The sequence below is a fragment of the Prinia subflava genome, chromosome Z (genome assembly GCF_021018805.1).
Source record: "Prinia subflava isolate CZ2003 ecotype Zambia chromosome Z, Cam_Psub_1.2, whole genome shotgun sequence".
Classification (NCBI taxonomy): Eukaryota; Metazoa; Chordata; class Aves; order Passeriformes; family Cisticolidae; genus Prinia; species Prinia subflava.
In genome coordinates, this window is record NC_086283.1 from 29,145,577 (window position 1) to 29,160,395 (window position 14,819).

General features: G+C 39.7%; 1 protein-coding gene across 1 annotated transcript in view; it reads left to right on the forward strand.

Annotated features, from left to right (window-relative positions):
* Positions 1 to 14,819, forward strand: part of FBN2 (fibrillin 2) — a 129,589-nt gene that overhangs the window by 84,222 nt on the left and 30,548 nt on the right. Inside the window, exons 34-41 of the mRNA XM_063422860.1 lie at positions 453 to 578; positions 2,827 to 2,949; positions 3,177 to 3,299; positions 3,579 to 3,740; positions 4,724 to 4,792; positions 5,435 to 5,560; positions 6,287 to 6,412; positions 6,931 to 7,083. Coding sequence (XP_063278930.1) covers positions 453 to 578; positions 2,827 to 2,949; positions 3,177 to 3,299; positions 3,579 to 3,740; positions 4,724 to 4,792; positions 5,435 to 5,560; positions 6,287 to 6,412; positions 6,931 to 7,083 — 1,008 coding nt within the window. The remainder of the gene's footprint in view (positions 1 to 452; positions 579 to 2,826; positions 2,950 to 3,176; positions 3,300 to 3,578; positions 3,741 to 4,723; positions 4,793 to 5,434; positions 5,561 to 6,286; positions 6,413 to 6,930; positions 7,084 to 14,819) is intronic.

The window sequence follows — 14,819 nt, forward strand, 5'->3', positions numbered from 1 at the left end:
CTCACCCTCAAAGAATATTCTCTAAAATGAATATGATAATAATTTTCTATGTATGGTTTAGGAAAGTTTGCCTTTTAAACATTTTTTTCTGTCAAAATAGCATAGAAATATATACCAAGAGGCAAAGTTTTGCCTTTCTAAGCAAGGTATTTAACTTATTTGTCAAGATTATTAGTACTGAATCTTAAAAGCTTGCATTATTAAAAAAATTTCATCTGTTAATGGAGAACAAGGAGTAAGGAATCATGGCAAGGTGAAAGGAATAATTTTGGAAGCTGTGTTTGCTTTTCTGAATTCTTTCAAGTGACTTCAGATAAAAAGGTTTGGGTATAAATATTCTGTTTATAACTTCAATGCTCAACAGCACTATTATTTTGAACATCAGTATATATTTATTTGTATTTTTGAGGGTGAAACCTTTAGTTTCAGAGAGGTTTTCCTGTCTTCCACAGATGTTGATGAGTGTGCAGAGAATGTCAACCTGTGTGAAAATGGGCAGTGCCTGAATGCTCCCGGTGCCTTTCGCTGTGAGTGTGAGATGGGGTTCACTCCTGCTTCTGACAGCAAGTCCTGCCAAGGTGAGCTGCTGCTGCTGCCTCAGCTTTGTTCTCTGAGTTTGGGTTGGCTGCTCTAAAGCAAAGAACAAGCAACAGGACCTCAACCTGGAAGCAGAGAAAGCACCACACGTTTCACATACAAGAAATTTCTCCAATGTGAATTATGTTGGAAGGTTGCTTTCATCTTTTTATGAAGTTTTCCTGGCCTTCATCCATAAATCTCAGAGTAGCGGTTTGCCTCAGCAATTTTGTAAAAATTTTTAAAATTCTTTTTTGTCACTATTGGATAGTATGTGGAAAATCCTGTGTTATCTTTCTAGTCCAGTTCAGCTTCTATTTGCTATTGTGTTCTTATACCTTTTATTGTTGATGTTTAATATAATATGACTTTATAGTAAATGAAAACATTTTAGCTGGTGCCCCAAAACTTTTAAGTTACTTCATATTTAATGGTGGAAACCACACAACTCCTTGGAAATTTAAATTCTTGGTGAGATACGAAAAACAGGTTTCATAATTTAATCTCTTAAAATATTCAGCCCAGAGCATGGCATGTTCTAACATTCAGGTGTACATGTATGAATCAGACTTCAGAATAATTCAGGTGCTTCTGAGGAATTGCCTGTGCCACTGCATAGTCAGATTTGTTAATCATTATAAAATATTGTCGAGTATCTTTACTGAATTTCTTGGTGCAGCTCAGTTGTATTACAGTGATGTTAATGGTCTAATAAAATCCCCCAATAGATCTAATCTATTCCAGCCAACCAATGTTTTGAAAAACAACGTAATTCTAAATTTTGGATCAGTATGTTGAAGGATTTGGGTCCAACAACTGAAGGATTTGGGAGAAATGCTTGATACATTACTGTGATTACAGCAGAGACCTGAAGGCATTCCATTGATTAAATTTTCCTGTTGGAGAACTAAAGTATTTGCGGCTGAATTCTTAAAATAAGTTAGCATTTATTTCTCTCATTTTGAAGTTTATATGTTAATCTGTCCTATGATAAGGAGAGTCCTTGGTTGATTTCTGCATTCAAGGGGTAAACTCCAATCTTGATTTAGTGAAATGATTGCAATACAAATTATTATTCCACTTTCTTCAGAAGTTCCTTGAGATGTCAGTACTTAGCTTCTCAATGACCTGATTTGGAGATTATTCCATGGCTGTACTCCAGGGTATTTAGAAATTTTATTTTCCAGATCAAATTGACTCAGGACTTTTGGATGCTAAACATTCATTTTCCCTAAAAATCTGTCTCTCAAATTGCCCTCAGCAGTTAACCTTTCTCATATGTTACTGTAAAGAGGCATTTTGTCACTTCTCAGCCTCTGGCTGAGGTAATCCAGTCAGGTTAAAAGTAGATATTTTATTACTGTAATAATTTAAATACACCTTTTGCACATCTTGTGCAAAATGACTTCATCAGCAGAGCACTGTGCTCAGAATCTCAAATTAAGATTTGACTGTGTTTTGTAAAATGATATTAATCATTTTCACTTCCCTGTCTGTGCTAAAAATAATTCCATAGTACGTGCCAGAATTGCATTTGCCTTTTCCACAGCTGCTTTATTCTGGCAGCTTAAATAGTCTTGCTGTCTTGACAGTACGTGAAGGGGTTTTTTTTCCACTCTATCCTACTTACTTTCATCTCAGAAATCTTCACAATTTGTGCCTAAAATCATAGCTTTGCAGTCTGTTGTGTCAGTGTTCAGCTCCTTTCCACACTGCAGCTGACAAAGTCATCCAATTTTCTGTCAGTGTCTTTCAACTTGATTCCATCTTCAGTTTAGATGAGTATGCAGGCAGTCTGTTCAAAGCATTTTAGCTCATCTGTGTCTAGTTACTGTATAACTATTTCAATGTGGACTTGAGAAAATCATAGATAATTCTTACTTCCTATATTACTCTATTTTCCCTTTATACTTCCTCCAAGGACGTATGACTGTTGATGCCTACACACTCTCTTTCTTCTTATTACACTTTCTTTACAAATTCACAAATAAAATGCCTTAGCCAGTGTGTTTTCTACACTGTGTTCAGCTTGTATTTCTTTGTTTTATAATGTTTATTATTTTTGTTGTTATTAAAACCTTTTCTTTTACAAAGCATGTCCAGAGAAGCCGTCTTGCTGTTTATTAAGCCATTTCTCTGCAAGGCTGGACTCTCGGAGGTATTGGGCTTTCCCAATAAACAATAGCAATAATAATAACAACAATAATGTGTAATGATGTGTAACTTTCTGGTTTTAATATATTCCTTCAGACACCGATGAATGCTCTTTCCAGAATATTTGTGTGTTTGGCACCTGCAATAACCTCCCAGGAATGTTTCATTGTATCTGTGATGATGGCTATGAACTGGATCGAACTGGGGGAAATTGCACAGGTAAATCATTGCTTTTCAGACATACATCAGCAAAAAGGATGGCTTCTTAAATATGCAGATGAAAAAAGTTTATTTGTAGTCATTTGGTGAATTATCTGTAAAACTTTTCTTCAGTTTCAGCTGAAGTTCACTTGCATTTGGAACTTTCTTGCTTTGTTATCTTAGAAAGTAAAATTTTTCTTTTCTGTCTAATGAGCACATTTGTGAATGTGGATTTCTTATTTTAGATACTGATGAATGTGCTGATCCCATTAATTGTGTTAATGGTCTTTGTGTAAACACTCCTGGAAGATATGAGTGTAATTGTCCTCCAGACTTCCAGCTGAATCCTACTGGAGTGGGTTGTGTGGGTAAGTAAAGCTTCCTGAAGTATCTCTTTAGAAATTACTGCTTTTATGCAAATAAGATAGAAAAATAATGATTCCACAATTCAACATATCCTGTTATATAGCTTGTTAGTGTTGTGTCTCTTGACATCAATAACTATCAATGTTCTTCAAGTGCCAATGACTTCAAGAGCACAGTGTTACCTGAATTCCTGCTTCTAGCTACGACATTACAGATGAATAACTGCTGTTCTTTGCCTAGATCGTGGTGTGCAGCTGTAACCATGTCTGGTTTTTACATAGATAACCGTGTGGGCAGTTGCTACCTGAAGTTTGGACCAAGAGGGGACGGTGGCCTGTCCTGCAACACTGAGATTGGGGTTGGAGTCACTCGTTCCTCGTGCTGCTGCTCGCTGGGAAAGGTTTGGGGGAACCCCTGTGAGACCTGTCCCCCTGTTAACAGCAGTAAGGAAATGTTCTTGTGTTCTCCTGGTGCTGCCTTATTTTAGAAGGGATGGAAAAAGAATTTACAGTCTTTTACTGTTTTGCTGTACATTTGTCATTGGAGACAATTTCCCTACCACTGTCAGAGGGACAGGGGTGCAGAGGTGTGGACCTGAGCATCACAGAGACCATTAGTATTCTTTGACTGATTTGGTGCCTATTGTCACACTAGTAAATCAGTGCTACCTTTAGAAGGCACTGCCCACTGGACCAGGTGATATTTTAGGTTGTTTTCAGCACTTTATTTTGCTCCTACTTCCCTCCCATTTAAAAAAAAAATGCAGATAATAATGGAATAGAATGCATACATCTGCTGGGCATTTTTGCTCAGCAGCTCCAAGCTGGTAGGGAAATAAATTAATGCTGCTTAGAACTCAAATCATAGCTGTAATTTGGAGGGCTTCATTGTTCTCCAAAGAAGAGTGTTGATGACTGTTTTGTATTTATGTCTAAGTCACTCTTGAGTACTTTCAAAACTGTTACCCAATGATAGTTGTCAGCTTTGTAGAGCTTTGGAGGTCTTTTATGAATAATGCAACACAAATGTCAAGTATGTTGCTCTTTACAGCCTCATAATAGTAGGAACTCCAAGCTTAACACTTAACTTTATCAGTGGCATACTGACATTTCTTATTAATAAGAGAACTAATCAAAACAGAAAATGCATGCCTCTGTAAGGACACAGTATAGAAGAATCAGTATTGTGCCTCCTTAAGAATATCTGAGATTATGGTTATAAAAGAAAGCAGAACTCCTAATCTTACTGGTTTTCTGTTAATCTAATACACATGTTTTATTTACTGTGAATAGGTCAAAAAAGTAGAAACCAAATGACTGTAGGGAAGAACAGCCATTAAAATCACAAGTGTTATTTTGTGATTCTGTTGTCATAATTTTATTTTATATGAGAGTGACATGTTGTCTCTTGTTATGCTTTACTTTAGCTGAATACAATACTCTCTGTCCAGGGGGAGAAGGATTCAGACCAAATCCCATAACTATTATTTTAGAAGGTGAGTTTCTTATAAATGTCTGTAATGACTGATAATTATAATAATTATTAAAAAAGGGTAATCTTTGAAGAGGAACTGCATTTTTTCAGAAATCATTATATTTAGTGCAAATCAAAAAACATTAATGTGGATTGGAAAACAACATGAAAAGGCACACAGCAAAAGAATATTGAAGAAGTCCCAACACCATTTCAGTAGGAAAACAGTCTGGTGCATACCTTTTGTGTGCTTCCTTACTTTAACTGGATTTAGAAATCAGGCCCTGAAGGGTAAATCATTTATGAAAATTACAGCTCATCAGCAGAAGGTATAAATGTCAGGAAATATTCATCAGGCAAAGCAGCTCTGGTTCCTATAAATGGGTAGGAGTGAGGGATTAGATGCCAAATTCCTGTAAACAGCAGTGGAACTTTGGGCTTAACAAGCTGGAACTGCTCCTTAAGGGCTGTTTGAATGGAAGAGAATGAGCATCTTATCCATGCATTCCTGGAGAGCAATTTAGAAGCAAAAAACCCCCAAACCCACATATGACTGTTCAAAGCTACTAGCTGGAAAAATTTCAGGGCAGTACTCAAATTCTCTGCTTTCTTTTCATTCTGGAATGAAAATATGGTGAGGTTTTTTTTCTTCCTCTGTTTTCAGATATTGATGAATGTCAGGAGTTGCCAGGTCTCTGCCAAGGTGGAAATTGCATCAACACTTTTGGCAGCTTCCAGTGTGAATGCCCAAAAGGTTACTACCTCAGTGAAGAGACAAGAATATGTGAAGGTTGAGTACCTTGAAGCCTCTTCCTCTGTCACAGTGCAGTTATTATGAAAACCACTAATTTTTAGCCTTAAATCCATAAGTGGGCATGGTACACGTCACCCTTACCTAGAGTTTTCCCTACAATCACTATCTTTGGCACCACTGATACAATTGGCACAAACCTTGAAATGGAACACTTGGATATATTAATGTTTATTTTAGATGTTAGACCTTAGCCACATGTATTCAGTAAACTAAGGGGTTATTAATGGTTTCTGGCTTCTCACTTCAACACCTTGTATCCTCAGCAAGTTTTATGATGGTCCCTGCATTTTGGGTGTGAGAGTAGCAGTTTAGTTTACTCCATACAAAGTAAAGTTCGTACTGGTTTTCCTTCTGTGTTTGAGATTTTTCATAACTGTTACAACCAAAATTGTAAATTGACCCAAAACCTAAAAGTGACCAACCCTGCTCTGAGAGGAAGGTATAAATGTCTTTTGTGAAGTTGATTTGTTCCTAATGTCAGTGGCAAGTTCCAGAACTTCTCGTTTATTTAGTGTGTTGTCTTGCACTTAAGAGAACTAAAGCTAAACTTAGAGGTTAAAATCAGAGCTGTATTTTCTAGGCTATTGTTCAAATGAAGCTTTTTTTTTTCTTAGCCTTATTATGGTCGTATTTCTCAGAAACATTTGCTTGGACTTGGGCCTCTTCTCCCACATTACCTGCAATTTTTTTCTTGGTCTCTAGATATTGATGAGTGTGTTGCACACCCTGGAGTCTGTGGTCCTGGCACCTGCTACAACACCTTGGGGAACTACACCTGCATTTGCCCACCTGAATATATGCAGGTGAACGAAGGACACAACTGCATGGGTATGCAAAATGTCATCTTTACTAAAACTGCAAGAATATCAGACTGTTAGAGGGCCAGACCCTGTGTTTTATATTTATTTTGACTATTTTTAGCTCCCAGTTGGTGTCATGTTCTCAGGAAAGAGGTCTCTGTGATTGGCGTGCAGCATTCAGGGACTCTGAACTCCCTAACAGGGCTCATTGTTCACTGGTTATTTTAGCTGATCATTTCCAAGTGGTGTGGTTTACCATACAAATGGATTTCATGAGTATCTGCACTGTGTTTATGATTTCTTAGGACTTTGCCTTTTCCCCCCTTGTGTCTTTAAATGAAAACAGAAAATATGTCACATAAGTCTAAAACAAAGATTGTAGAGTACATCAGTACTTAAATTATTTTTAAATGCCTGTGTTTATTTTGGATTCAGAAAACAGAGTTAATGAATAATTGTCTAGTTTGGTGGGGTATTTATACTTGCATAATACCATCATTATCATAATGTTGGTTACTTCATAAGTGCTTCTTTTCACACATCCAGACATGAGGAAAAGCTTTTGCTACAGAAGCCATAATGGAACCTCATGTGAGAATGAACTGCCCTTCAATGTGACCAAAAGGATGTGCTGTTGCACATACAATATTGGGAAAGCCTGGAACAAACCTTGTGAGCTGTGTCCAACTCCAGGAACAGGTAAAGTCTTTTGTGGTCACCCCATTTCATTACTTTCTTTGCTTTATCTGCTGCTTTGACCTATTAAATAAAGTTAATATTTCATCCCAAAAGAGCTTTTACTGCACACTAATAGTGGTATTGAAGATACTGGCTTGCCGAGGTCATTGTACGGGTATAGAGTCTCCATAAGGTCTTACAACATCTTAGTATCTAAGTAGAGTAGTTTATTTATACAAAAGCACATATCTGAAGGAACAAGAGTTCTAAGAGCGGCCTTATTATACAACCAATTATAAACCTAAGCAAGCAAAGTCTAAACAAGACAATAACCAAAGCATAGAAATCTTAACAAACTAAACCCTAATAAAATTACAAGCACAGCATAAAATTTACAGCCTCAGGGTAAGTCAACCTCCTATTTTCTGACCCTAATCAGCATTTCCAGCCGCTGGGGTCACAATAGCAGAGAGGAATCGATCACAACTTTCAGACAGGGATCTCAGCCGCGGGGATCACAACAACAAAAGGGACCCCGAAATTCCGAACCCACACAGAGCCCTCGTCCGCGGGGACGCAGGTGCAATGGGAAATCCCGAACCGCACAGAGCTCCCGTCCGCGGGGATCGTGTTGGCAATTGGAGGGCCCCAAGCCTCACAGGGTTCCCGTCCAGGGGATTGCGTTTGCAGTGGGGGCCCTGGGGTCCCTCCCCACGCAGAGTCCCCGGTGGTCCTGACCAGCGCTCCGGTGGAAAGCGCTGCAGGGGGAAAAAGAGGGGAACCCTGGGGCCCGGATCCCTTGGAATGGGGACCGTGATGTACAATACCTTAAAATCCCGTCTCGGCTCCCTGTCAAGGATCGTTCCTCAGGTTGCAGAGAATGGAGGTTGGATCGATGGATCGAATTGATCAATCAATCGATGCCTCCACCTCCAAACCAGAGGCTTTTTATCCCCAATTGCAAAATGCATATTCATATTTTTTATCTACACACTAGCCAATCTAAGTACAATTTTAAAGTTCGTAAAAACTACGAAAAACAGTATCAAAACCTACGCACATAGCATATCTATTAACGCAAAACTCTATCTTACTAGCATAAAGTTCTATCTTGTTATGTAGAAAATTTCTGTCTTAGCATATATGAAAAACTCTGTCTTCCCTACATAAAGTTCATACAAATTACAAACAGCACTCTACCCTATTTTTGTTATGTCTATACTCTATCGCAAGGCCTGAAGCTTTTTTTACCTCTACCCTAGCAATTAGGGACTTTGAGAAGGTTTAAAGCTTAAATTTCTACTTCATGTGTGTGTGGCTTTATATATTTTAATTTTTCCAAAGGTTTTAGTTCAATTCCTCTATTTTTCATTTTCTGCGGAGGATCCATGGGAACATGGACTCCAACACTGGCTGACCAGAGATACTTCCTGTCTAGTCCGTCTTCCAGGATAACTAATTTAGGAGAGCTTAATTTAGTTCTTGGTAGTTGAAGACACATTTATCCCGGTAGTCCTACTCTGTCAGAACATCAGGATTGGGTTTCATACTGAGTCAATCTCAGCATGAATTTTTCAGTCTAGAATGGAAACCTTTCTAGATTTTTCAGCTGTGTTTCACATTTGACCCATGATCTGCTTGGTTTGCATTTCCTCTACTGAGAATGACTGAACTTGCAAAAGTTCTCAGGAGGCAGGACATTGCAAAGGGAAGTAAAAAATTCTGTTCTGTAAATGGAGATGAAAATAATTAAGGACAGTTCATTTTCAGTCAGTCTTCATGGAATTGATTTCCTGGAATAAAACACCCCTGAAAGCTCAACACAGAAGAGTCATTAGTGAGAGAATCACCAGCTTGGGGGAGAAACCTGACATTCATTGAAAGATTCTTTACATTTAAGAAGAAGAGATGCTTTTTTGAGATGCTTAGCTAAAATTTAAAAACTCATGTGCCTGTTTTATATAAACACAGTTTATTGTTTAATATTCTTGCCCCAAGTTTATTGGTGTAGTATCACTAAATCTATGCCTCTGGTACTGTGATTTTAAAATAATTTGTGATTTTAGTGTAAAGAATGTATTACTTCCATTCCAAATGGTTTATCCTAGTGACACGAGGTAAACAACAAATAATTTAAGAAAGATTTTTTCCCTCACAATAAGGAGGAGGGAAATAGGACTGAAAAGAAGACAAAACAGCCTTTCTCTTTTCCTTCTTAAGAAGGAGGATGAAAAATGAAGGAATGCTCCTAGCAATCAGGAATAGGAAACAGAAATAAGCTTGATAGAGGAAATACATGTTTGCTACCACAGAGAGTTTATGATATTCTTTCCCATAGTCATTCATCTAAATGCCATAAAATTGTCATAATGGTGACAACATGATGAGAAAAAACCAGTAAACTGCTGGCAGGGATTCATGAAATCAATGTTCTTGGATAGAATAAAGAATTCTCCTTTTAGATTGGTGATGCTCAAATTCTCAAAAACTTCTGCAGCTTTTAATGATTTGTTAAAACCAAAATTGCTTGGTATTGTGCAAGCAGTTATGGAATTTAAATATTTCCTGAAATATTTCAATATTGACTTGTTAGCTTTTCTAAATGACTTTACTGTTTTTGCAGGCGTGGTTGAGCCTTTTTCACCATGAAAAGGGATTGTGTGAGGGATCAAACACAAATTCCAAGTGGAAGTGCTTGAATAGCTTCAATTATGTTCTGTAACAGTTGTTTTATAATCTGGGTGGGGTCTGCACATCACAGACGGGGGTTGGGTACACTGACCTTAACCATGTCACCAGACTGAGCCCAGTGGCTCATTAAGAGCATTATTCTGCCCTGGTGAGGATTGTAAGTCAACTTCACATGCTCATGCATTCGCCTTTCTTTCCTTGGTGAACAGAGCTCCTTCTTCCTTTTTCTCTGTTTATGCTTGGCAATCAGTCTCTGTTTGATGACTTTAAGTAGTAAAGACTGTTTGGTTTGGTTTTACACATTATGTAGATCATAACTAGTAGCATACAGACTTTAGTGGGTTTTTTGTTGTTGTTTTTGGGGGTTTGTTTGTTTGTTTGTTTGTTTGTTTGTTTGTTTGTTTTAGCCCAATGAAGTGTAGAAAGATGCTTCACTGTTGAAAAGAACAGGGCATATGCCTTTATTAATATTCAGCTCTTTATTAAAGTGATCAGCTCATTATTAAAATCATCAGCAGGATTGCAAAGTCCGATCGGAGTTTTCCACACTACTGCAGCCATCTGAAGGAGCAGGTGCTGTCCCAGTGGATGCTGAGTCCTTGTTCCCATAGAAACAGCTGGCAGTTCTCTTTGGTCAACCATCAGAAGGCAGAGCACTGGCAGTCAGCTCTTTGCCCTCAGGGAAAAGTTTCAAGAGTTTCCCATTCTCTACATCAGTCAGCTCAGCTGGCCGGTTCCCATTCCATTCAGGCTCCTCACAGGTCATGGCCAATCTTCAAACCAGGCCAGGAGGTGCACCCACTCCCCGCTCAGCCAGGGCACTATCCCATTCTCTTCTGACGAATCCAGCTTCCTGTCCCGGGGTGCAGTATCCCCCAAAAAAACCTCCCAGGATCCACGGGGGCGGCCCTGCCCTATCTGCATATCCAAATGCATATGCATTTGTTCTGGTCATAGCCGAAGTTACTCTTGCTAAATGAGGTAGTTACAAAGGACAATAGGGCTATCTAGGTGTGGGCAGCTTCTTTTCACATTTCAATTAGGTAGGGAAAAGTTGCCAGGCAACTTTCCTTCAGGGCAGCTCTCCCTGCTCAGATTGTCTGGGGTGTGGGGGGTGTTACTCTAGCCAGGAGAGGGTCAGTTGTGGGGTGGTTGTTTTGGTTTGGTTTTTTTTTTTTTTTTTTTTTTCCGTTCATAACAAATCCCTCCTCTATTTCTTTGATCGGGCTGTAGCCCGCATCAACTTGCAGCTTCCTACTGTGTATCCTCTCAGTAGATACTGCTCAAAGAAATTTAGGAGTTCTCTAGGGGAATTGCCCAGCGGGAGACTGAGCAGATGTGGGAGGGGTGCCTTTAAACTTGGGTTTTTTATCAGGAATTAAGACACACTCGATAACAATTTAACTAGGGATAGGTCTCTTGGTCTCTCAATTGTTATCTACGTAGAAGAGGTGGCAGGTGGTCCTGTTGGGTCTGGTTCAGCATCAGGGGCGGTGCTGGTCCTGTGACTCCGGTAACGTGGGTCTGACTTCTCTCTGGAGTTCGCACTGCGGTATGTGTGGTGAGCAGCACCTGGAAGACACTTTCATAATTTTCCTCTTTTTAGTTACAGAATTACAGAATCACTAGGCTGGAAGAGACTTCTAGGATTAAGTCTAACTCTAATTACACGATGTCACTAAGTGCTACATCTACTCTCTTCTTACACACATCTAGGAATGGTGACTTCAGCTCTTCCAGCTAGTATTTATAGGGCTAGTGTTCTAAGCTTCTCACTAGCTTTGTTGCTTTCTTTTGACACGCTCAAGCATCTTAATGTCTTTTTTAAACTGAGGGGCTCAGAACTGGGCACAGTACTCAAGGAGTGGCCTCACCAATGCTAAGTGGCCTCACCAATGCTATGTGTAAGGAAAGGATGACCTTTCTGCTTCTGCTGGCCACATTATTCTCAATACAGCCTACGATATTGTTAGCTTTGGCCATCAGGGCATACTGCTGGCTCATATTTAGTTGGTTATCAACTAGCACTTTCAGGTCTTTTTCTGCTTGGGTACTGTCTAGCTACACTACCTTCAACTTGTAAGGTTGCAGGGGGTTATTGTGGCTAAAATGCAACACCTGGGATTTGGACTTATTAAACGTTATCTTCTTGGATTTTGCTTATCTATCTAATCATTTTAGGTTTCTCTACAGAGTCTTCTTACTCTCTAACAGATGGACACGTGCTCTCAGCTTAGTGTCATCTGTAAATTTACTAATGAAGGACTCAATATTTTCATCTGTGTTATTAATAAATATAATAAATAGAACTGGCTTCAGCACAGACTTTTGAGGGACACCACTGGTGGCTGGTTGCCTGCTGGATGCAGCACTATTCGTTACTACCCTCTGGGCTTGGGTATCTAGCCAGTTCTTAACTTAGCAAAGAGTGTTCTTGTATAAGCTGTGGGAAACAGTGTCAAAGACTTTGCTGAAGTCTGAATAGACAACATAAACAACTTTTCATGTATCTACCAGGCAGGTCACCTGGTCAGAGAAGGAGGCTAGTGGGGTCGAACACTACTTACTTCTCTTAAGCTCATGCTGGCTGGGTCTGATACTCTGTTTATCTCATCAGTGCTGCACAATAGCTCTCAGTATAAACTGCTTTATCATCTTACTGGGTACTTTGGTCAGGCTAACTGGCATATAATTACTAGGCTCTTCTCTACTCTTTATGAATGGGAATTACATTGGCTAGCTCTCAGTCATCTAGAACTTCACTAGTGAGTTGAGACTGTTGGTAGATGATAGAGTGGCTTTGCAAACTTATCAGTTAGCTCTCTTATCTCTTTGGGATGGATTTCATGTGAGTGGGCATTCAAGCAAATTACTACTTCTCTGACTACTTTGTTTTTGATAACAGGAGGACTATTCTGTTCTTTAAAAATATCTACTGACTCAGTATGACCACTGTCTTGAAGACAAGCTGTCTTCTCACTAAAGACAGCAGCAAAACAAAGCATAAAGTACTTCTGCTTTCTCTTTGTCTGCAATTACTAATTTTCTTCTTACTTTGAATCATGTTCTAGATTGGCTAGGGGTTCTCTAGCGAGAAACTGCATAGGGTGATTAATTCTAAGTCACTTGTGTTCATTATTTTAGAGTCAGTCAACTAGTGTAAAGTCTTCTGGCTTAGCAATTTTTCTTTTGCAGGATCAACCTTTTAGACTTCTTTTATTAGGGTAGCTGTTACTGCAACTGTTTGCAGGCAAGTTGGTTATCTCTTAACTACTGGGTCTAGTAGTTTTGAGAGATAGACCGTAGACTTTGATTCTCACTATCAGGGATCTATAGTCTCTCATGCTTTGCTTTTTTTTTTTTTTTTTTTTTTTCCTTGGTCTGAATTTTAGCTGGTGTCTATTAAGGGCATCTTATGGTCTCTTGGGTGTCACAGTCTATTTTTTTATTTTTGCTATCTGGACTATCCGGGCTTCTTCTGGAGTGAACAGAACTATTAGAATAGAGTTTAACTCTCTCTAGAAATAACTATTTGGCCTCAGAAGCTGGTCTAGCTGGTTAGACATTCCAATGGGGGCTTCTACTAAACCCTCTCTCTTTCTTAGAGTCTTGGGCTTCAGGGGTTGTCAAAGGTGCATTTATAAATTTTAATCTTTTTAATTAATCTATAGGAACTTTTCTAAGGGGAAAGACCTCCTCTGTTCTTGGCGCTTTGGATTTGGTGTTGTAATCTGTCTCTTCCTCTAAAACATCAGGTAGAGGGAGCAGTAGTGGAGACAGGCCAAGAGAAACACTGGGCAGGGGTGGTTCCCACTCCCAAGTGGGGAAGTGAGGGTATCACAATTGGTGAAGGGGAACTGTTGGAGAGGTTAAGGAAGAGACTGGAGGTACAGCTGGGGTAGGAGGGAGAGTTTGCATATTTTCACATTTTCATTACTTATAGTTTTCTAGCCAGCAGGCTGCATAAGATAGTGGTTTTACATCAGGGTCTTCTTGGGCTTAGAGATGTTGGTTTAAGTGGTTACACATTTACTGAATTCAGGTCTTACACTATGACTACTCTCTTTGTAATTTTAATCTCAGCTATATTCTTTTACTATAACATGTCATCTTAACTTTATCTGGACTCTTTGTGGTCTTTTAAGGATATTATTGGTCTGACAATTGTTCTAGGGGGATATTAGGGAGAATCTTCTTTACTGTCCTTTTGGAAGGGTCTGCTTGTTTACTATAACATCATCTCAGTTTTTAGGCCTTAAAATAAAAGGAAAAACGAAGTACTTTAACAATGCTTCAATCTAAACTGGAATATTCTGATTGGCAATCTAAACTTTAAGATAACTAAAGGTTGTCTGATCTCTCACAACTAAACATTCTGAATCTCTTTGCTGAACTTTAAAGGGTCAGAATATAATTTCTTGGCAACCCACTTTTGACACTTTTTCGTCTGTCTCTTTTTAAAATTCTCTCTTGGCTATGACACTTACTACTATGAATCACACCCATTGTTTTCTGCTAAGGGTATCTCTCTTAACTTTTCGACTTAAGTCTGAACTTCTTTCTAGGCTTTCTAGGCTTGGACCTCTGCTCAGTCTTGTTTGAACTCTCTAACTTCACAAGGCTTAGGAGGCTTGAACTCCCTGCCAGGCTGAGGTCGAACGTCCTGCCGAGCCTCACACCTGAACTCCGGCCAAGCCCCCTTTGCCCCCTAGGCTTAGGAGACTCGAACTCCCTGCCGGGGTGAGGTCGAACGTCCTGCCGAGCCTCACACCTGAACTCCGGCCAAGCCCCCTTTGCCCCCTAGGCTTAGGAGACTCGAACTCCCTGCCGGGGTGAGGTCGAACGTCCTGCCGAGCCTCACACCCGAACTCCGGCCGAGTCCCCTTCGCCTCCCTTTCCTACAAGGCTTAGGAGGCTTGAACTCCCTGCCAGGCTGAGGTCGAACGTCCTGCCGAGCCTCACACCTGAACTCCGGCCAAGCCCCCCTTGCCCCCTAGGCTTAGGAGACTCGAACTCCCTGCCGGGGTGAGGTCGAACGTCCTGCCGAGCCTCACACCCGAACTCCG